The sequence below is a fragment of the Rhamphochromis sp. 'chilingali' genome (genome assembly GCF_963969265.1).
Source record: "Rhamphochromis sp. 'chilingali' genome assembly, chromosome: 12".
NCBI classification, from domain to species: Eukaryota; Metazoa; Chordata; class Actinopteri; order Cichliformes; family Cichlidae; genus Rhamphochromis; species Rhamphochromis sp. 'chilingali'.
The window spans coordinates 17,664,179-17,687,787 of NC_137939.1; the positions used below are offsets into that span (position 1 = coordinate 17,664,179).

The window sequence follows — 23,609 nt, forward strand, 5'->3', positions numbered from 1 at the left end:
GCCTCTCACAAAGGTCCAGTGCAACTATACTATATAGACAACAGTACAAGGCCTATGCATTACTCCAGCCATGGAAAGTTGTCATGAGGCTAACAGTTTCTATGTTAATTATAGAGGAGGCGTGGAACTGCAATTTTTGAGTTAGACCATTGCTGACTTTTCCAAGCTATAAGCCTCAGAACTCAGTGATTCTGCTCTGTAACTTTATGTGGACTGTGTTTGCTGCATGTGTCCACTTTGGAATAATACAGCTGATGTCAAGCAGGGGAAGAAATTTCACTTGTGACTTGCAGCAATAGTGGCATCGTGTTACCTGAAATTCAGTGAGCTGTTAGAAAAACCCACTCTTTCAGTGTTTGTAAAGGCAGACTGAATGGATAGGTGCTTAGGTTTCTAATTCTGTAGCAAAGGGACTGAAAAGCCCTAAATTAAAAGCTGTGACCTGTTTTCCCCAGATTGTAAAACAGGTTTTTTTGGACCTGCTCTGGTGGAATCCCCCAATAAATTAGCATGTTGCCTTTAAATTATATATTATATAAATTCATATATTTGCAAACCTGTTATCTCTGGGATTATTGTCATATTTCACATTTTTTCTCTAAGAGAAAAATAAGCTCAATACTCACCTGACAAAACCACAAGAAACTGTCAACTTTTATATAATGAACTTTATTATCTGCAGGTCAATATTACAGTTCAACTCAGAAAAACAAGCAAGTCAGTCTCACCAAACTGTGATCTTTAGGAAAAGGAGAAAAAAAAAGTGTGTGATCGTATACATTCAGCAGAGGAGCACAACAGCACAGCAGAATGGTATTTGTATTGAATAAAGGAATGGTGCACATACAGTACTTGAAAGTAGATCAAGCAGTAGAAAAAAAGAAATCACAGTGAAGCGTGACGTTACACTTGGAACTATTTTCTCTGATTCCCGTTATTGTGGTCACATCCATGATTTATCTGATACACTGTATTACTGATGCAGAGTGCCTTCTGCATTGCCTTGTGCTTCAAAACCGATTCTTCGAATGCAAACAACCTTCAAATGGAAAAAAAATAATCTAAGGCTTTAGATGATTTTTACGTACCAAACAGTGGAAGTGGTGTAGTTTTAGAAATGTATTTTTCTTGTGATGAGTGACTTGCTGTTGATCTGCTGGTCCCACTCCAGATTTGAGTCCATGCAACTAAAGTTTGGCACAGAAGAAGGTGTAAAGTACAAAGGAATAATGCCCATCAAACTAGAGTCCACAGTGGGGAAAATGGTAATTAAAGAAGTATCTTCTATTTTAAAGTACCTGTTTAAAGTTGCTTTTTCTTATGATTCACAAAACAAAAAGTACACCAGTTTCATACATACACACCACTTCAAGTCTCAAAAAGTGATTTCATTCACAAAAACCTAAATATTACAAGGAACATGACAGCACACACCCAGTCATCAGAATAATTACTTGTGTGTTTTTATCATGCTGTTTTTTTATGTAAAATGGAATATTAGTATATTTTATGGTCATTCTCTTTTGGTTAATGGGATGCAGAGAAAAACAGTGAGACTGCCCTTTGGATGCAAATGTGAGGCTTAAAGTCAGCTTCATCTCCAAGGAGACGAAGACAAATGTATGATGAAACCTATGCATAGGAAAGAAAGAAAGAAGAAAAAAAAAATAAAGGAAAACTCAGCCCAGTAGATCGTCAACTAGGCTCTTAAAACACAGGGAAAAGATGACCGAGCGTCAGCCTTAAAAATAAGATAATTTAAAGGGTAATTCTGGTTTTATTTAAATTTGCTGTGCTCCCCTGGTTATTGTAGTTCTGTGGGTTCCTCAAAGCAGCAACCTCTCAGGCTGAAAAATTAAGCGAGGGCTCAGACTTTGATTTGACTGAAAGTTGTGCCAACACAGGCAGCTGTATGCTAGCCCAGACTTCTAGTATGTACTTATCATTTGTAAACATTTGAATCCATCAAGGAAGCATGGCAGAAATGCTCAGCTGACCAATTAGCATGTATTAGCAGGAGACTAGAACCAGTTTCCTTGTTTAAAAATAAAAAAAAAACAGAAAAAAAAGACGAGTACAATTTGATTTCCAGCCTGACATATTATCAGTGTTGTGTTTTTATTCTAGAAGCAGGTGTAAAAAAAGCTAGTAGCTGACCAGCATCCTCTGCAGCAGCCTACTCTCTCTACACTGGGATTAACAGCAAGTGAAATGGCTCTTAGAGCATCTCTGTTAGTGTCGAGACACAACAGAAACAAATAAACCACAATTATCCTTTAAGGGCTTAAATTACATCATGGACTGGGGGCTAAAGGCACAGCTCCCATTTTATTTAGAAATCTGTGGAAGAAACCTGCCACGCTATCTTGCGGTTGTCTGCTATAGCTACAACATCACCAAAGAAAATCTATTTAGTTCTCATACCCTTTAATCTGAATCTTCTTTAGTAAAATGACATCATCCCAGTGATAACAGCTGCTTGTGGACAAACTGGCTTCCACTCCATCATTCTGTACTCTCCAGCTGTAATCAGTTCCAGGCTGTGGCTAAACCGATCCCTCTGCTACAGTCTTTGATCTTGGGTTGTCTTGTTTACCCTGTGACTGTATCTTCTCTGAGTGCCACTAAGATGCCCCTGTACAAGCTATGTACTCAGGCAACAGTGGACTGTTAAACTGCTGTTTCTAATATTAGAGCTGCAGAGCTAATTCATAAATGGTTTATTTTATACCAATTTCTGTCTTTTTGCACCCCAAAGGAGGTCCAAAGTTTACAAATGGAAAACCCTCCCTCCCCCTCCCCTGGACGTACGGAGCTGACTTTTCACAGCACCAGAAAATGACTCGAGTAAAGAGCAGCGGGAAAAAGAGGGGGCAGAAACAGGATGGATGATGGCGACTATGAGGGCAGGTAAAAGAGAGAAACAGACCCGTGGCGGAGCTTGGGGTCAGTAAGGTGTATCGTCCTGCCTGTACAGGAGGTGGTGGGATTGGAACAGAGGCTTTAGCCCCTGCAAGATTCCAGCTCTGGACTCTGACTCGGGACCTGGCTGCAGCTCATTTCTCTCTGTAGTACAGCAGGTACATCTTCAGAGGCTCGGGTAGCGGCAGGCCCAGGATCCTTTCTCTCAGGACATTCACAGCGGGCTGGGGTCGGAGCAGCTCGCCCGTCTCCTTCTCTTCTTCCTCTTCCTGCTCCTCCTCTTCATCCTCCTCCTCCACCGTCTCCTCCTCCTCCACCACGACTGCCCTGCCTCCAGATCCCCTCCCCACCCTCCTGCCCCCTCTCATCTGCTGCCTCACTTCCCTCTCTACTGCCTCCTCCTCTTCCTCCGCTCCTCGTGCCCCCTGGTTGTTGTTGTTGTCCAAGGAAGCAGGACCAATCCCACTGCTGGCTACGACCTGGCGGGTGGCCAGGACGAGGGCGTTGCAGTGCCGCCGGTGGACCCTCCTGCGTTTGAAACGAGGCCCATACTTATGAAGCCCTGCCACCGCCAGGCCCCGGCCAACGCTGAACGAGGAGCCTCGGCCACGGGAGTGGCTGTCTCCTCCATCCGTGGTCACCCTGAGGGTGTGGCGGATGCAGATACGGGCCAGTTCCTGTAACGATCGCACCTCAAACTTGGCTGAAATGTTGAGAATGGCAAGTCAACATCAGGGAAATGAAAATGGCGAGAAATGAAAGAAGGACAAATGACACTCACGTAGTGGAACAGTCTTGGGTTTGCTGTTGGTGCTGTGTTTGGGCAGCACCAGAGGGGCGAAGGACACAGAGATGATCTTTTTGGTCTCCCAGCTGTTCAGTCCCGTTCGAGTGATCTTGGTCAACTGCATAAAACAGAAGGGTAGTCCTTTAATACGTTTGTGTGTATAAATGATTTTTTTTTCATCTGATTGAATTCAGTAACATGAAGAGTTCATACTATCAGTTTGTGTGCCAAAAACTGCAGCTCCTGTAATCACTACTGTAGCTCCAAAAGAGAGGGTGACATTACTACATGCAGATATTTATTTATAGAGATTATCTCTTGAATATTTCCAGTTACACTTATATTTTAAAAAGTAACATAAAATACCATGGAGACTCAGACAGACCACAAACCTTTTCCTCAAGAGGCATCACCAGGATGCCCCCCACCTTGAGCAGGTTCTTCATATAATCCTCATGCTCTTTCTGCACGCCGGCCCCGCAGTACACCCTGTCATACTGACGGCTCTCTGGAGGGATCTCCAAGCAGTTTCCCACCACAAAGGATGGCTCACAGAACTCAAATCTGAAGTGAGAGAGCAGCAATGCACAACAAGCCATGGAGGAGATTAAAAAAATGCTGCTGACAAGTCAAGAAACCTACTTGTCAAAACTGTCGCTGGTTTTAATGAAGGAGTCGAGCTTCTGGTAGGCGTACTCTATCACATCTGCGTGTAACTCTATGCCGTGATTCACTCCAAAGGGACCTGTAACAGTCAGCACAGCACAGTGTCTAATCAACCTTATGAATATTTAATTCAATTCAATTTTATTTATATATCTTTAAATCACAACAACAGGTGTCTCAAGGTGCTTTATATTGTAGGTTAAAGACCCTACAATAACATAGAGAACCCCAATAATTAGATGATCTCCTAGACTCTCTGGTGGCCTTCAAAAGTGTTCAGTTTGCAGCCAATCACAAAGCCATCCTTCCTGATTGCAGTGTACCACAGCTGGAAAAGCTTCATCATTTTCCAGCATGCACTGAAGGAGCTCAGCTTTCCTGGGAAATAGAGCTTGCTCATCCCCTTTTGTACACATCATCTGTGTTGGTGTTCAAGCTGTTGACGTGGCTGTGCTGCTACTTGTACTCCTCCACCACATCCAGATCTTGTCCCAGGATAGACACACGTACACACCTATGCCTGCATTTGTCCTTTTTCTTCTGAAGTTGACCACCGGTTCTTTGATCTTACTCACATTCAGAAGCAGACCAGTCCACAAAATCACTATCAGTAAAACATCCAACCACTAAAGGAATATCAGAGTATCTTCAGTGTTAACATCTTCAGTGTACTGGATTCATTTTGTCCTTTTGAAGTGAAGTGAAAGAAGTGAAATTTTTATTTCGGTCAACAACAACAACATAGATTATCATTTTACATAAAAGTACTCAATCATACAGTAACCGAAAAAGAAATAGGCTGAAGCCTTGCGGCTTATAATTATCCTATCCTTTACCCCATAGGAATAATCAAATCCTTAACCAAGAAAATAAATAGCATTGATAAATAAGTTATATAACAGTTTGAAAAGAAATCAATGATAAATCAAGAAATTAAATCAACACAAAGTTTTTCATCAAACCAAATTTCCGTAGCCTTTTTGTTCCTTCTCCCTTTCTTCTATTTTAACACTCACTCTCCAACCGTTCAGTGGTTGCTCCTGCCTGAGCCTGGTTCTGCCAAAGGTGTCTTTGTATTACAGTTTTTGCTCGTTGCTTGAACACTATAAACCCATGCTTAGACTAAAGTAACACAACTTGAAGCTTTTGTTACCATACCTCAAACACATGTACCCATACCTTAAACAAAAGTGCTGCTTTGCACTCTGGTTGCAATTATGCAACACACTTACTCCTTTATGCAACACACATGGTCCTGCATACTACACTCTATTTCATACATAAGACACTTCATTCAAAAATGAAATTTCAGGGTGCCATTTGGAAAACACATGTATCCAAAATACAAAACACATCGGGTAATTGCAACCACTCAAATATACACCTGAAGGCACTTACTTGCAAAACTGAACACCAATTAGCCAACCACAAAAAGCCCTCAGTTTAGCCATTTCAAGAACTTTGCAAGCATGGATGGAGGGAGAGCAAGAGGAAGAGGAGGAGGAGGTCAAAGAGGCCATGCACGGACCCATATTTCTGATGATATAAGAGCAACTTTGGTGGACCATGTCATCAACCACGGCCTGACTATGAGGGAAGCTGGGCAGAGAGTCCACCCACATCTAAGCCGCTTCACAGTGGCATCTGTAATACGAACATTCCGACTAGAAAACAGGTATGTCTTCACCTCCATACCTTCTGCTCTACTCAGATGGTTTCATAGCACTGTTCTACAATATATCACATTACCATATCAAGTGTACGGGGTGCTAATGCTCCTTTTGCAGCCAAAGTGGCTGATTCCTTATATTGAAGTAGTGTTGTACAGTGGATGACACAGTACATACAGTAAAGTACTGTAAGAAAAATAAGCAAACCGATGACAATATGTGGTTGTATTTCTCCAGAATGACTCGAAGACCTTCTGGGGGAGGACGCCAACGCCTGTTCACACAACAGCAGGAACTTGCTGTTGTGGACCTAGTGAGGGCAGACAATGCCATCCGTCTCCACCAGCTACGACGGAAAATACTTGCAGACAGGCGAGTGTTCAGCAACATAGACCATGTGAGCATCACCACCATCAGACGCATCTTGGGTAAACACAGCATCACCATGAAGCAGCTCTACAGAGTCCCATTCGAGAGGAACAGTGACAGGGTCAAAGGACTTCGAGCTGAATATGTACGGGTACGTATAACTGTCCCTTACATTTACAATAGAGTATTGGTGAAGTCCAGTAGCAGCTGAATATGTACCATATCAGTACCACATGGATCTATTCTGAGAGCTACACAGGTACCTGTGTGATGGGGTGAGGGTGCTGTATGTGTAGCACTGTAGTACAGTGATATGTTCCCCTTTTTTCCAGAGAATCTTGGCCATGGATGGAGCTGCACAGCCTCATGAATACATTTTCATTGATGAAGCTGGATTCGACCTGAGCAAAACAAGACGACGGGGTCGTAATGTAATTGGCCAAAGGGCAATTGTGCACGTCCCAGGGCAGCGCGGGGGAAACATCACATTATGTGCCGCCATATGCCTTCGAGGGCTTCTGCACCATCATGCAATACTAGGTCCATACAATAGCCAACACATACTCACATTTCTAGATGCTCTCCATGATATAGTTGTACAGAACAGACCAGATCAGCCCAGGTTTGTGGTGATATGGGATAATGTCAGTTTCCATCGGGCTGCTCTGGTCCAGGCCTGGTTCTCCAACCACAATCAATTTGAAGTGGTATACTTGCCCCCTTACTCAACATTTTTGAACCCTATAGAGGAATTTTTTTCGGCTTGGAGATGGCGAGTATATGACCGCCAACCACATGCCCGCATGCCTCTTCTGCAGGCAATGGAACAGGCCTGCGGCGACATTCAGGTGACAGCAATCCATGGATGGTTTCGACATGCAAGAGGATATTTTCCCCGGTGCCTAGCGGGAGAGGACGTTGCTTGCGATGTTGATGAGGTCCTGTGGCCAGACCCCAACAGACGGCGGGATCCATGAGCCCACTTATGCACAATTGTCATGGTTTTTTGTGTTTACAGTATAGTGTTTTTTCTATTGCAGTATTATTGTGTTGTTGTTGTTGTTTTTTTTGCTTTATCTGAATTCATGGTACTGCAATGTACAATATTGAGTAGGTCTATTTGCGTTTTTGGTTGTTTGAAAATGTGTGTCCTGTAAATGTGCCTTCTGAATAAACAATGGAAATCAAGGACTGCAGTGTTTTATATAAAGAAGACTAGTGTGTTCCCCCTGATCTGTCAGTGTTTGCATATGATGCAAGTATGTGTCATTTTGTCATTTTGAGTTACATTTTGACAAAGGAATGTTAGGTTTTGACAGCAGAGTTTAGGTTTTGGGAGTAGAGTTTCAATTTGGCACAGATGTGAATGGTATATTTCCCAGTGTTGTGTCATGTGTACTTGTGTGTACAGTTTTGGCACAGAGAGCGGAGTTTTGCAAAATGTGTTCAAGCAGTGGGCAAAAACTGTAAAAATGTTGTAGGGTCTTTATCTTATAATATGAAAAGCCTTGAAACAACCATTGTTATTATTAACTGTTTTTGTGAACATGCAGATATTTTAGACAACTAAGAAAACACCATTATCCATCTCTACTGTGAATAAAGAATTTCACAGACAGCACAGGAAAATGATGCTTCTTTTTACATCAAAAATATTGCTGAGTAAAGTAATCCAGTGACAGCTGTCATTGTTTGGGTACGCTAAAAGCATTAACTGCTAATAGCTAATTTGGTGTCCTTTAAATAATAACCAAAGAATATATGCTGAAAAAGTAAGGAGCTGCATACCCAGAATGAGGCCGACCATGGTGCTGAGGTAGCCCGTCCCACTGCCAAGGTTGAGAAAGGAGAGTCCAGGGTGGAGATCCAAAGCCTCCATCACTTCCGAGTAAATACACGGAGCAGATAGGTGGATGTTTCCGTGCCGCCATGCCAGATCCTAAATGCAACAACAGCATATAGTACATTTACCAGCTTAGACCCCTGTGGGCTGATTCCACACACTTTCACTGTGCTGACCTTATATGCGTTATCCCGGTATTCATCCAGGTAATAGTCTGCACGGTCGATAGCTCGGAAAGCTCGCTCCACCAGGTCTGAGCGGATGTAGTAAGCCTCCTTAAGGTTGTCAATCAAGTCATCGTTGTCCTCACCGGCACTCACAGCTCCACCCATCCTGACTGAAGACCAGATGACAAAAGCATAAGGCACGGTTTCACTTTGAGACACAGTTCCAGTAGCTGTTCATGCTGTTGTTGTTTGTTTGTTTTTTAAGTCTTTCAGTGTTTTTTAAGTTCATTCATTAAAGGAGGACTTCTAGGTTGGTGCCCTCTCACACCAGAAGTTTGCACACTTTAAAGGTTTCCAAATGACACTGTCTTTGTTCTTTTAGTGTCAATTTCACAACCCTGTGGGGAAAAAAAATCTGAAACAAATAAAAGGCATTAGGACAGGATTCTACAGTGAAAGGATAGGCTGTTTTCCTTAAAACATTAAATATCTTAGAGTTTTGTTCTGGTTTGTGTGCAAAACAAACAGTGTCAAAAACAACAAGAAATAAGAAAATATGCCAGTGGGTTCCAAAACTAATCTGTAACAGACACATAAAGTTAAACAGGTTAGCAGGCTATCTTAAACTAAAAAAACTGAAGTTAAACTGAAGCTGAACAACATATCTGATTAAATTATTAAGCAAATTAAGTACTGCTCCTTGCCCTGCACATTTCAACAGTATTCTGGCAGCTTTAAACTTACTTTCAGAACCATTTACTTTCATTTACATGTAGACAAACGCCATCAAGCTTTGGCTCAACAAAGAGGCAGAATACATTGTATTATATTTGATCTTTTTTTCATTTTCTTAACCTCAAATGGATGAAGTGAATAGAAGGTGATTATCAACCTGTATGGCTGAAAGTGAGCAAACACAGAAGTGCCAAAATGTCCAGGTCTTCTAATGTCCTCTTAAGGTTAACTTTAAAAGTCAATCAATATCCACAGACTCACATGTCTATGTTTTTTCTTAAGGATTGTTACACTGGCAGCCATGGCCTCTAGCGGTCTACTAAGACTCACCTCTGTTGATTCAGGCCACTGAACTGGACCTTTTCATCTTGCTACTGCTGTTTCCTTTTGGAGCATTTTTAATGGAATTATATTACAAATAATATGACTTGTTGTAAGGAGCAGAGTGGAATTCTACCAAATTACTAGTCTTCTCAGCACTAATTAGCACGTGAACAGTACCCTTACAGCCATCAATTGCTGTTGTGATTTGGTGCTATATAAATTTTTAAAAAGAACTGAAGCATTGCAGCAGAGTAGTATTCAAATTTTTCCTTTGTTCTCACTTCAACAGGATGCATCTGGATCAACTCCTGGATAAATTTAATGGCACACAGTATCTTATTGATATCTTATTCCGGTGTTTATTTTTTTTCTAATTTTTCTGTGTAACTTTTATACTGTCCACTGCTGTAACAAAACAAATTTCCCACACGTGGGACTAATAAAGGTTATCTTATCTTATCTTAGTAGTGAACGCTTCCCAGGGAGACTTTCAGCACCAATTACATGATCAAACTGCAGTAAGAGGGTTAGGTGTGGCTTTTAGCAGCAGAATGTGACTAGGATGTGACCAACTCTGTTAAAAACACCATAGGGCAGTGCCAAAGGACAGAGATCACTGCAGGGTGCACTGTCTGCGAAATGTTGGACACCCTCGTTAGGCTATAAAAGAAGAAAGGGCTGAGTGCATTTAAATAACAGAGGATGTACTGTCTTCGTTTAAAAAAAGTGTCAGGTGGTGAAGCCCTAAAGGAACATGAATTCTTGGGAGGAGAAGAACAAGGTTTTTGCCTCGTTATGTTTTTTATTTTATTTTATCTTTTGGCATACAATGGGAATCTATGCCCCCGTGAGTATGATCACCCGCCTTTTTCTTCTTCTTTTTTGATTTACTTTGTTTTGTTTTGGGCTGTGGACACAAATGGCCACAGCAGGGCGCTGCCGGTCATTTTCGTAATTTAGTATCTAAGTGGTTTAGTAGGCTAGTAGGGTACACGCTTCATGCCAAACAGTGCCAACTGAACTTGGCTATTTATTTCCTGATTTAGTGATCAGCTAACACGCCCTTTCCTTTCTAAAAACGCTTTTCACGTCGAGTCTAAAGTCCGACTCCGGCCGGGACTTCCAACTCCAGCATACCCGTCTGCACGCTGCTGTGCTGCGGTGCCATTTGCGCCACTCAGGTGATCGAGTTTCGAAATAAATAAATAAATAAATGGAGCTCGGTTGAGCCAATAATCACCCAGCCTAAAGGATAACAACAGCACAATGCATTCGTAACAAACCTCCATGGAACGACAAGGTCAACACAAGCAGAAACACAACTGCATTCTTATCGTCGGTGGAAGATCAGGAAAATCGAGAGGAGCCCAGCGAGCTGCTGCTGGTCTGCAGCCACACAGCGCGCCTCCACACACAACACGGCCCAGCTGAAGCGTGTACCTCTTATTAACGCCGCCTGATATTCTCTGTCTCTGCGCTTTTCCTTGTGCTCAGCCTTTTGTTGGTGGGGGATCCAGTCAGAAACACATCACTGCTGGATGTAAACATTCGGCCAGCTGACGCTCTGACGTCAGACGTAACACACGCAGAGTAACGGCCAGAGGGGGATGGCCTACTTTCAGCAGTGTGGGCTGTGGAAGTGGAACAGGCCAGACGCGGGTGGAAACCGACGGAGAGCGCAAATGTGAACGGCAGCGAGAGGAAAACAGCTTCATCCAACTGAGTCTCGATGCTGCTCAGTGTTTGTTTGTGTGTTTGTTTGTTTTCCCGCCCACCTAAGCATGTCTTCGCTCTGATTGGCCTGTCACCGTCTTACTAATTATTACTGAATTACAGTCGCTTTGGTAGTTGCTGTGTTCCAACATCTGTAGGTCAGTAGGTTAAAAGTCAAGTCAGTACCTTACTTGGATGCAGTACTAATGGACCTTCTCCATACATTTAATGACAGTTATTTGAACCAAAACTTTCATATTTGGATTTATCACCCCACAAGACTTGTTATCACTGCTTTTCAGTCCAGCTAATGTGTGGTTTGGCATTTCTCAGCCTTCTCTTCCCACCCATTTCCCTTCCTTCAATGACTGGTACATGGATTAACTGAAAGGCCAGATTCATCTCTCAGGTCCTGTGTGAGGTCTTTGCTTTCCCCATCTCTTTAGGACATGACTTTCAGAAAATGGTTATCTAGTGTAGGTACTAGGTAGGTTTTTTTTTTTTTTAGACCTCGTGCTTCTTTTGTCCTCCGCTTGTCCAGTATCATTTTGTTATGGACACATATCATGTTTTGTGTTAATAGGTCTTTGGGGACCACCTTGTTGGTGGAGAAATACTATTTTACCTTTTTAAAGCTGTTATCTTTGAAAAGATGTGGGAACAAATTAAGCTGCTAGTAACACAAGGCCTAAAGATACAATTTATAATCAATTCTTTGCTAAATTGTCTGTACACGTAGCTACAATGCTGGTCTATCCCTTGAATAAGGTGCCTTTTTTTATGCTTGAACATTCATAAGTCAGCGTTACCCCCTCCTCCCCCCCGAAAATGTTCAGGTACTAGGACTGTATTGAAATGAGCAAATGTTCAAAGAAAAACTTCAAAGAAAGATCTTCAGAAACCTCAGAGATCCACTTTAAAAATTACTTTACTTTTTACTAAAGAAAACCTGGCTCCTTAGAAACTCGTTCTCTCAGTATGTGATAATAAATGCAAATTAGTTTTTTTTTGTATTTGTATCCAGGTGTCAAGGTTCACAGCTCACTGAGTGAATGGGACTCTTTCAAAGACACACAATTTTTAAATTTATTTATTTTTTATAGAGAAACACTAACATGAATGCACAAATGTGCTCTTTCATTATCTTATTGTCAACTTTTTTGTTGGATTCCAGAAAGAAGAATAAAGACTGGTGATGGATCTGCAGTTGTTTGTTGTGAATTTATTATTCTTTAACATAACTGAAGTCATAACAGAATTCTTTAACATACTCCATATACTGCATTAGCCCAGCTGGAATTTACCTTTCAATCTCTGTTGTAATAAATAAATAAACTTCTTCTCAACCCCCTCAAATAAAAGCTAAGAGTATGCACTTTAAGCTCATATTCACCACATACCTGTAACTTGTTCTTGTAAACAGCTAAAATTAAAAAAAGAAAGCACCTCTAAAAATATGGTGTCAAAATCACGGAGTATTATAATAATGAGTACTAATTGGCTAAACCAGAACACCAACAGCATTCTTCTTTTCACTAAACCGCATCAACAGTTACGGTAACTCGCTGCATTTTATGACAACAGTATATTACTGTGGTCTCATTCACTTATGCATTTTGAACTTTATCTATACTTCTGAGAATTCCAGGAATGATTAATTCCTGGAATTCACAGAAGTATAGATAAAGTTCAAAACATATCTCATACAACAAAGGTTCAGAAAATGATCCACTAGATGGCAGTGCTGCTCAAAATATAAATAGAGCGATGAAAACATAAATAATCTAGCTACATCTGAAATGAATCTAGCGAATTCAGATCCCTAATTTTGTTTAATATGTAGAAAGACAGTGTGTCGTATATTACTAACTGGCTAAAAGCTGAAGGCTTTGCATTCCATTCTTTTTGTGAAATGTCTAGAAATCACACGCAAGCCAGCAGTCTGTAAGAAAAGTGCTCTGTCAAAAAGGTAGTATGAGGTCTTATATGATGGAGCCTCATTATATAAGATTTTGTATGTGAGGAGCAGGTCTTTAAATTCAGTTCTGGATTTAACAGGAGGTCAATGAAGAAAAGACAATATAGGAGACATATGCTCTCTCCTACTAGTCAGTACTCTTATGCAGTATTCTGGATCTGCAGGTAGTTTCTAGAGCCTCCTGATAATAATGAATTTAGAAGTAATAAATACATGAACTAGCTTTTCAGTATCACTCTTGAGAGCCTCTAGATCCTTTAAAGATGCCGTAGAAGCACTCGGTTCTGTCCCTCTCTTCTGACCTCCCGGGTAAATATTGGTGACAAGTTGAACTGAAATTTCGGATTCATCACTTATACCACATGCTGTAATGGATTTTCAGTCCAGTTCTTGTGTAAATTAGCATACCTCAGCAGGCACGTGCAGAGGGGGGGGCTAGAGGGGCTTGAGCACCCGCCCCTTTCATGATGGGTGCCCAAAGTGCCCTTTTGTTGAGGCAACTTTAAAAAAAAAAAAAAATTATTTATTTTTTAATGTGTGTGTGCGTGCGGAGTCCTGTCTGTGCCCCTCAACAATAATATTTAACTATTAATCACAGTTTTGCTAAATAAAAGGATCTGGCTTGCATCAGTCACATGACCACATTTAACCAATGATCGCCCTTGACGGCAAAACGCGCTGGTTACGAGGCGGGAACGAGCTCACAAAGAGCACGCGCATTTTTAGCGGTCCGGAGCTGTAGGAGAAACACAAGTTAACTCAGAGACACAGACTGATGCGACACAACCAGTAAGTAGGTGTACAGCGCACACTGTAGTGTGTAGCACCCAGGAGTATCAGCTTATTACGTACACGTTGGTAAGTTGTCTTGTTGCAGCTGACGAACTGAAACAAATGACCGAGCTGTGTGTGCAACAGCGCGACAAACATTACCTGTCCTTTTATTAACTGCACAAGTAGTGCTGGTCACAGCTGCTGGCTACCTGGCTGTCATTTCAATTCAATTCAATTCAATTTTATTTATATAGCGCCAAATCACAACAAAAGTCGCCTCAAGGCGCTTCACTGGTACAGAGAAAAACCCAACAATCATATGACCCCCTATGAGCAAGCACTTTGGCGACAGTGGGAAGGAAAAACTCCCTTTTAACAGGCAGAAACCTCCGGCAGAACCAGGCTCAGGGAAGGGCGGGGCCATCTGCTGTAATTGGTTGGGGTGAGAGAAGGAAGACAGGATAAAGACATGCTGTGGAAGAGAGACAGAGATTAATAACAGATATGATTCAATGCAGAGAGGTTTGTTAACACATAGTGAGTGAGAAAGGTGACTGGAAAGGAAAAACTCAATGCATCATGGGAATCCCCCGGCAGCCTACGTCTATTGCAGCATAACTAAGGGAGGATTCAGGGTCACCTGCTCCAGCCCTAACTATATGCTTTAGCATATAGTTGTCATGGGTCTGTAGCTCTGTCACCGTTTCAGGGAACATATTTAGTTTTAAAGTAAGTTTCCGGGCTTTTCCTGCCTTTCTGGAGGGATTATATTTCACTAAAAACGATCTAATATGCATGTCCACATAATTATGCATTATTATAATTATAATATATTAAAAAACACACGCTGTATTTTAAAGAACATACATTAAGAAGCAGATTATATTAGATTTATATTTTAAATAAGACAAAATTTGGATTTTACAGCAGTAAAATGATTGTATCTCTACAGTTTAAAAATGTAATAAGCTTTGCCCCTGCACAGAGTGGATAGTGAAACAAATGGAATCATCATAATTACATTATTTCATATTTATTACTTCCCCCTCCTCTTTGCTTTATTATTGTAGCTCTAGTAATAAATAATAATGTAAGGATTCTGGATCAGCACCGTGATGCCCATAGTATATACAGTATTCTGAAGAAGGTCTAAAATGTCACTGTGTGTGTGTGCATGTGTGTGTTTTATTTAGATGGATTTTTTTTAATTATTACTCATGATATAACATTGTCCAGACATGGCTGGTAAGGACATGAGGAGGAAACAGCAGGAGCTGTGTGAGGCTACTAAAGGCAGGGCTATAACATTTTTCTGTGATCATTTTATTATAGATTAAGTGCAAGAGTTGTTAGGTGTGGATAATTAGATTATAGTTTATTGCAATAGCAAGTTGTGCCTTGTTCTCACATAGCAAGTGGAGAGTGATATATGAAATGATGGAAGGAAGGAAGAAGAGAAGCAAAGAGTGATTCACAGGCAGAGCCTAAATTATTTCTCACAGTTTTTGTTGCCTTATGGTTCCAAGCGCTGTCACCAATCTTTGCATTTTGTTATTATCTCATGACATTTAATCAGCTACCATCTCTCCTGTGGGCTTTTTAATGTCTACAGTCTCAGATCAGCACAGCCCTGCCCTTCCCATATTAGATTTTTGATGAATGTGTGTTGTTGTTATTCAGCCTGGTTCAATGTGCCCCTTTTTAACTTTGAGCACCCGCCCCTTTAAACCTCTCTGCACGGCCCTGTACCTCAGCCTTTCCTCCCCATTTTCCTTCCTTAAGAATGACAGTCACCCTTCCACTTAAAGCATTACTGATGATGCTGTAGATGGATCAACTGAAGGGCCAGAGGCATCACTGCAGACCTGTGTCAGGTCTTTGCTGGATTTTCTTCTTAAGGACATGACATGATCTGCTGTACACAGCTTTTTAGTCCTGCTTCTTCATCATTTGCCCTCTATTTTTCCAATTCCATCAGTGTTTCCCAAGGACACACTGCTCACTATGCCAAGTTTTCAGTTAATAGTTCTCTGGGAATCGCCTTGTTGGTGCAGAAATACAATTGTATGCCCATCAAACTCTTATTTTTGTCATTTTTCATAGACTCATCTGAAGAAATGGGATCAAATTAGGTCCTTTGTGACAGCCTGCTAGTAACAAACTGCCCTATTTATGCTTGATTCATAGGTCAGTGTTGAACAGAGATAGGCAGTAAGTATTGCAAAATCGGTAATTAGATTACCGTTACTTTCCCGTAGGAACACTGCGTTACAAAAACCGTGATTTTTTGCGCGAATGTCTCATGACAGTGACGTAAGCAAGTGCGCCGTTGGTGACAACAGCTGTGTGCAGGTCAACAGTGGATCATATATCGATTGTGGAAGAGAGTATGAGCATGCAGCGTCTAAAGCGTGGAAGTACTGACCTTACTTTGAGTTTGATTCCATAAAAAGTGACAAAAACATTAGCGTCCGTTGTGCGTGGGAAGAAAACTTTTTACAGCGAAAAAAAACCCCTAAACTTCCAAGCAAGCACCGAGTGCGCAACGACGTAATGGGAAATTCACAGAGAAACACTATGGCAAGCCATTAGAGCCAAAATTTGCCACTTTCCTAACCCGTTTGGTTAAGAAATGGCGTAAAAAACGCCGTTTAATTATTCAAAACGCCGAAAAAAAACGGCGTTCTGTTCCGACAAACGCCGCTTTTTCCGCCACTCGGATGGCGCCCTGAACGCACCATCCGAGTGACGTAAAAAGCGGCGTTCAAAGACAGACGGAAACGCCGTTTTTTACGCTACTCGGCACAAAACGCCGTTTTTATGCATCTTTGAACGGCGTTTTTTACGGCGTTCTCTGCCAGCTGTAACGGCGTTTAAAACGGCGTTTTGTTGAAATTATGCAGGGCACGCCCCATGGTTCCCTCATCCAATTACTTTCAACTCATTTCACCCAATCAAAGAAGAGGAAGTGCAGACCACACTAATGCATCACCGATTCACCTTGCTGCTAAGTGATTGCCTATTCAGTACCAGTGCTTGTCACAGTATTCACTTGTATTATAATCCCACTATGCATTTTGATGTGTTTAAGGCATGATCGAGCAAACAAACGACAGAATACTTTTTCTGGAACCTTAACTGTGTTACCTGTTATGGCAGCTAACAGGTAATGAGCTGAGCTTCTTTCTTATTTTCCTCTTTACTTCCCTTAACCTTAAACTTATGTCTTAGCAATCAGATCCTGCCATCTTGCATTACCGCTTCGTGCTAGTTATGTTGACTTTTCTCTTCTTTTTACTCCACTTTTTTCACCCGTGTTTGGACACTCGGGGCATGGCTCCTTTGTTTACATTAGGGATCAGCCTATGGTAAACCTCCGCCTACCCCCCAGTCCTGCTTTACAGGTTAAAATAGAGCAACAGGACCGCTGAGTCTTTGACTTTATTTATTTTCTGCTGTGTTTTACTTGCATCTATTTGAAAGAGTGAGTGTAAACACAAAAAAATTTTATTTTATGTGCTGGAATGTGCAGAAAATAGGTTTAAATGTTAAACTAATTTATTCAAGTCAGAGAATGTTGCATATAATTAAATTTTTGCTTGATGCATAAAGTTAAAAGATTAAAACAAGTTAAAAAAAAAAAGAGACTTTTCCATTTGATTACATTTTGTATGATGGATTATGCAGAAAAAGTAGAATTGGGCTGAAAGATCTATCGCTTTATCACCTCTTCAGGTTGTAAATCGTGGTTTTAAAAAGTAACTAAGTAACTAATTACTTTTGAAAATAAGTAATCAGTAAAGTAACGGGATTACCTTTTTGGGGAAGTAATCAGTAATTAGTTACTGATTACTTTTTTCAAGTAACTTGACCAACACTGGTGTTGAAGGGGCTGAACAAACAAAAGCAGTCCTTTGAAAATTGTCAACGGAATATATTTAAAATGGGTGGATAAAGCAGAAAAACAAAAGGCCTGAAGAGCTACTTCTTAAAAAAAATACAAGAAGATCTGGCTCCTTGGAAGCAAAATAAGAAGAAATGCAGACACTTTTGCTCAAGCATTTCTTTAGTTTGGAAAATAAATCATAATGACTTTGAATTTTCCAGAAATTTAAATAAACTTTACTCAACACTGGCAAAAAGTTTTCAGCTGTGGGCAATCAACTTTGGTTTCTGAAGGGACGAATGATTAAACTGTTGTAACTTTACTCTAAAACCAAATCTTAATCATCAGTCAACCATGTGATGCTGTTAGGACCAGTCAAAAGATCCACACACTGGAGAGATGTGTTTAAGATTTTTCTTTTATCATAACAGAAAGAAGAAAACACACATGTATTTACTTTGTGGGGACCCTCAAAGACAATATGGATTAACCATTCTAATCTGAACCCGATTCCTCAGGCAGGGATCAACAAATGTCCCTCACAAGGTGTAAAATTCCCCACATAGACAGATATACAAGATCACACACACACACACACACACACACACACACACACACACACACACACACACACACACACACACACACACATGCACAAAATGATATAACAAAGTCACACTTGTCTATGAGTCTTTATTTGTGTTTTTCATAGAGAACATTTAAAATGGTTCATACTCCCACAATAACTGACATCACTTCTCTGCTTTATAACACTGACACAGGAACAGGGGAACGTACACAAGTACACAAACAATCAGTCACAAAATTGGCCCATCTACAGTGTTTTACTTCCCAAACAAAAACAAATTAGGCAAAAAACCCAAACAAACAAACAGGAGACCCCAAGGACACACAGCCAAGGCCTGTCCCACTTTAAAAAACGTTGCTGTAGCAAAGGAACGACCACATCTACAAAAGTAACAAAAACCACCGTACAATCTATCGTTGTGGAAGTGCTTGTAATTTTGGAAGTTTTGTACTTTAAAAGGATATCAGTATCAATACCTAGAAAATCACCAGTAAAAATAGCTCATCTGTGTAAAAATGTGCTAGCAGGACAACCCTTGGCTGTGGATTTTTTTTTCTCTTTGTCACAACCTATTTTCTTTTTTTTTTTTCCTTTTTTTAAAACCATTTTCAACTCGTCTTCGATACAACAACAATAACACTGTTTCTTCTTAATACAAATATGTACAGACACTTCCACTTGTTTCAAAATAATGCCCTGCACACTAATGCATTATCTAGGGATGGATAGGATGATGATGATGATAATGATGATGATGTTCTTCAGATTCCTTCACAGAAACTGTCCATGCAGTTTTGGTACCTGAATCGACAGAATGGGATCACAGTTTCCTTAGGCTCGTTGTTTCGTGCCATCTCTGTCACAGAACGGCCTCTGCCTGGATGTGAAAACGCATATATTCGACATGATCGGCCCCAGCCCCTCCCCAAAGCTAACCCCGCCCCTGAACGTAAAACATCTAGATTCAGACCAAATGTTTTCAGCAGTATTTGAACCAGGTGTAAACATACCCTATCTCAAAATGAGTTCAGCGAGAAAGGCACACATGATAAGACCACACAGCTTGCGACTACAACAGGGAGGATGTTGGGGGTCTTTTGGTTATGCTCAGCTTGATATTTCTTTCTTATTCTCAGTGTAGAGTGTGCGCGCGTGGGCATCAACCTGCTCTCGCCAGGTGACGATGCGCTCCCCTCCCCCGACCCCTCTGAAACAAGATTCTGGTTCCCCCGAATGTTTCATCAGGTTCAATTCAATTTTCGTCCCAGGTGCTTCGGGGGAAACTGAGCCCTGACCACTTTTGTTGTTCCTTTGCAATTTAGAATAATAAATCTGCTCACTCCATGACTCGGTACTTTTATGTAAATAAGAAAACATACAGTGTGTGGGCGCAGAACCAACCGTGGGCTGCATTTGCTTTCTCAGTTGACATTTTTTCTCTTTTTTTTGAAATGCTATGCTTTCATGGCCTCAGTGTTATTCATTTACATACCTCAGTAGACAGTTTCATCAAGCAGTTTAAAAGGGGTCATGCCTTATCAAATAAGTTGGGAGAATATTCAGTCTTAACACTCTCGGGTAGTATTCTCGTGCATTTCAAGAGAGGGAATACGCTACTTTGTTAACCAAATGCATCCAAACTATTTTTCCTGGAGAGAGGTTACACAAAATATGAGGAATGGGGGGTGTGTGTGTGGGGGTGGGGGGTGGGGGGTCATGGTGTGGGGGCTTTGGCGGGGGGTGTGTGGGGAGTATAAAAGTCATAAAAGGCTCTGACATTCTTTTGAGTGACGGGCTCGTATTTATGCAACAAACGCCTCCTCCTAAAGCAAAGGGGAGATTGTGTAGCCGGGCAAATCAATTTCCCACTCCCACACACTCATCTAGGCCTTGATCCAGCCGCTGCTGTTGCCTCTAGCCTCAGCTGACTGGCTGACCTATGGCATTGCTCTGCTCTGCTTTAGCAGCTCTCCCCAATCACCTGAGAACCAAACTCTGCTTCCCATCAGTCTCTTTTGGTTGTTCTTTTTTTCCTGTTTGTTTGGAAAAGAAAGTACCACTTCCTTTTTTAAAAAATACATTTTGAACCCCCTGAATGAAACGGCTTGTTTTTTTGTGTGTTTTTTTCTATGTGACAAACAGGCGGGACAATTGCCTGTCATCTATCTATTGGGTTTCTTACAAGTCAAGACTTAAAATGCTGGCATCTTCAACAGTTATTGAGAAAGTGCACAAAGGAGATTCATTCTACATTGGCTAAAAGCACATTGAAAACATGCCTTCGACATCAGAGTTACACACGGGGTCGTGTACACCACAGCAGGTGCAACGCAAAGGCAGGTTACACTACGGTCTTCTACTTGCTCACTTCAGTATCGGAAAGCTCACAGAGCATGAGCTGTTTCCATTATTAACACAATCACTGCACAATGTTGCTAAACACTATGCGCATTACTCAGAGGCATCATCATCGTCTTTTTTTTGTGTGTTTTTTTTCAAAAAAATTTTCATACATGAACTCACATGACACTTAGGAACAAAGAGCCAACCATCTAAACTGATGGTTTCATTTCTCAGATTCAGTAGTACAACATACAGTAGATGTTTCTGACATTTCTGGATCAGGGACAGACAAGGAAAGAAAATTTTAAAAAAGGAATCCTATGAGAACACTTCCAAAGTATTGTACTGTATCATAGCCTTCAGCTTTGACTCAATGGTATGTTTAAAGCCACAGTTGAGCAGGTCTTAGTGATATTAATTAAGGTGTAACTGCCTCCTACTGATAATCCCTCCTCATTTCTCTTTCCAATAAGCTAGTGATCTTTTGATAAGGATATACAAGAGAAGAAGAAGAAGAGCAAGTCAACAATTACACTGTAAAAATATATGTATGTTTATATTCATATATATATATGTATATATATAGCATCTTTAAAATCTATTTATACAGAATGTATATATAGTGTACTTATGGCCATCTTGGCAGAGAAATAAAGGCATCTGAAACAATCACCACTCTCTCGATGCTGTGGTCTCCTCAGGACCAGACATTGTTACATTGCAGAAATGCGAAGAGTCAGGAAAGAAAGTGAGTTCTCTTCTTCTCCTTTATTTATTTATTTTTTAGTGGCACTTTGTGCATCAAAAAATTAAAATCTAGAGTAAGGCTACAAGGGTGTGTATGTTTATCTGATAAAAGTTTGTCAAAGGAGGCCATCCTACAGTATCCTCGAGGGTTGGATATGTCGCTGTGTGTGTTTTAGACTCGTACATCCAGACTAAAACACTGCTGGAATAGAGCTCTATACATGTACCACTGCACTGATGTAAAGAATTCAAAACCGTTACTTAAACAGCCATGGTACGTCACAGAGATTGTGGGTGAGCCACTTCTGGCTGCTACAAAGCGCTTGGGAGAGGTAACATTTTTTTAAATTCCTCTACAAATTGTTCTCATCACCTGACAAAAGCAAATACTCAGAGGATAGTGAAAGTGATTGCTTTTGAGTGTTTTTTTTTGTTTGTTTGTTTGTTTGTTTTGTTTTGTTTTTTAACAATCAGCTGCTGGTACATCTATGCCTAAGCAATCAAACAGTATTTGTACTGATTTTATTTATTTTTTCGTTCTTTATTTAAATATTAGCAGAGGATCTTTAAGACTACTCAGACTCAACTGTCACATCACGCACATAAATAACAAAATAAATATACAGCCATATCAGTCAATTTCTTTCATATTAAATAAATAATAAATACATACTTTCTTTTTGTTTTCATCTCCTCATCTGTGTTTTTTTAATGTAACAGAAAGAACACAAACAAAATAAAAACGAGGAAAACAAGAGCAACAAGCCAAAAAAATATTTTTTTTTACTGTAAAATTATCAAAAAAAATTTGAGTCTATTATAAAATATTTGCACTTAAAAAGGATTTTTAAAAAGTACTCCAAAACAAACTATGCCTTGTCATTTATCTATATAGACTTTTAAAATATTGACGTACGACATCTGCAAATTGCTTTTTGACCTTGATAATCAGTAAAGATGCATTTGTATGTGTGTGTTTCACTAAACAAAGTTAATAAATAGATTGCTTCAAATAAATAAACCTCAATAACATAAATGGCAATAAGTTACAATTTAAAAGTTCACAGGTATAAATAATTCATATATAACAATAATTATTGTACCACAAAAACTAGTCATTGAAATGAAGTGCAATTCCTAGGCTGATAAGTACTATAGATATGACTAACTGAATTCGAAATGTGTGCACACTATTACTATCATTTTATTGGGGGGGGGGGGGGGTGGCTGCAGCGTTTAAATCTAACTTGCGACCTTGCTCGATGAGGTTTTTTTTCCCCACTGATGATTGCTGCAGTAATACCACCAAGCAAACGCACATTCAGTTTGGTGCATGCCGGGGGGTGTGGTGCGAGTATGGTTGTGGATCAGAGAGATTTTCAGAGCCGCAGATGCTTGCCATTGAGAATGCTACAGGAGACAGTGGCGTTGGGAGTCTTCTGCTCCAGTTAGTGTTCCTCTTCCTGTCTCCGGGCTCTGGTGAGCAATACTCGAGCCTCGCCTGTCTCAGTGTTCCGGCCGAGGAGAAATGCTAAAAAACTGACTGACCAGTTGCGAAACCCTCTCCGAAAAACAGTTAAGGACACAAAAGAGACAACAGGTAAACATACAGTATATTTAAACCCCCAGATACAGCTTCTAGTAACATGGATCTTATTCTGGTTCCTCCTTTGAATCCCAGCAGCAGCATGATGTGGATTTTGGTCCGCGTCACTTTTCTTCAACAGAGTGCTCCCTGGGTTGATTTTTTTAAGTTGCCATTTACTTAAATAACCTGAATTCCCTTTTTTTGTTTTTGAATCATATTTCGATATATCATAGAGCTTTTCAACCTCTCTCCTTCCTGACTCCACCTCCACCGTGTTCTCCGCACTTTGGGACAGTTTGCGTTCTCCATTTGTATGTGTGGAGCCTCAAACCTTGATGCCCTTCACAGCTTTGTTGATGCTCTCCAGCAGAGCCTTGTTCTCGGGGCTCTGGAAGCAGTCCTTGTTGGTGTACATGTCAGTCAGGGTGCTGATGTATCTGTCAAAGTTCTGCTCTGTGATTGGCTCCTGCTGTGGTGCAAATGAAAACCAATCTCAACTGAGGGGGGC

At 40.7% G+C, this 23,609-nt stretch overlaps 3 protein-coding genes across 12 annotated transcripts in view; 1 reads left to right on the forward strand and 2 right to left on the reverse strand.

Annotated features, from left to right (window-relative positions):
* Positions 1–653: 653 nt before the first annotated feature.
* On the reverse strand, positions 654–16,596 carry pcmtd2b (protein-L-isoaspartate (D-aspartate) O-methyltransferase domain containing 2b). Of its 3 annotated transcripts, none has more exons than XM_080898643.1 (7): positions 16,374–16,596; positions 8,434–8,594; positions 8,203–8,353; positions 4,352–4,454; positions 4,102–4,273; positions 3,704–3,827; positions 654–3,625 (listed from the first exon to the last, which is right to left on the reverse strand). In XM_080898643.1, exons 2-7 carry the CDS (start codon positions 8,587–8,589, stop codon positions 3,057–3,059), a joined length of 1,275 nt encoding a protein of 424 aa, XP_080754769.1. In that variant the 5' UTR covers positions 8,590–8,594; positions 16,374–16,596; the 3' UTR covers positions 654–3,056. The 3 variants fall into 3 exon arrangements, with proteins under 3 accessions (XP_080754769.1, XP_080754767.1, XP_080754768.1); XM_080898641.1 differs by lacking the exon at positions 16,374–16,596 and adding an exon at positions 10,924–11,075; XM_080898642.1 differs by lacking the exon at positions 16,374–16,596 and adding an exon at positions 10,767–10,917.
* LOC308407148 (uncharacterized protein) lies at positions 4,478–7,709 on the forward strand. The gene is made up of 2 exons (XM_080898644.1): positions 4,478–6,565; positions 6,747–7,709. The coding sequence occupies exons 1-2, from the start codon at positions 6,263–6,265 to the stop codon at positions 7,389–7,391; spliced, it is 948 nt and encodes a 315-aa protein (XP_080754770.1). The 5' UTR covers positions 4,478–6,262; the 3' UTR covers positions 7,392–7,709.
* A 1,895-nt stretch (positions 16,597–18,491) lies between the features above and the next one.
* Positions 18,492–23,609, reverse strand: part of myt1b (myelin transcription factor 1b) — a 153,516-nt gene continuing 148,398 nt past the window's right edge. For all 8 annotated transcript variants that reach the window (XM_080898964.1, XM_080898960.1, XM_080898961.1 and 5 more), the window contains one exon: positions 18,492–23,570. In XM_080898964.1, coding sequence (XP_080755090.1) covers positions 23,427–23,570 — 144 coding nt within the window. In that variant the 3' untranslated portion in view covers positions 18,492–23,426. The remainder of the gene's footprint in view (positions 23,571–23,609) is intronic.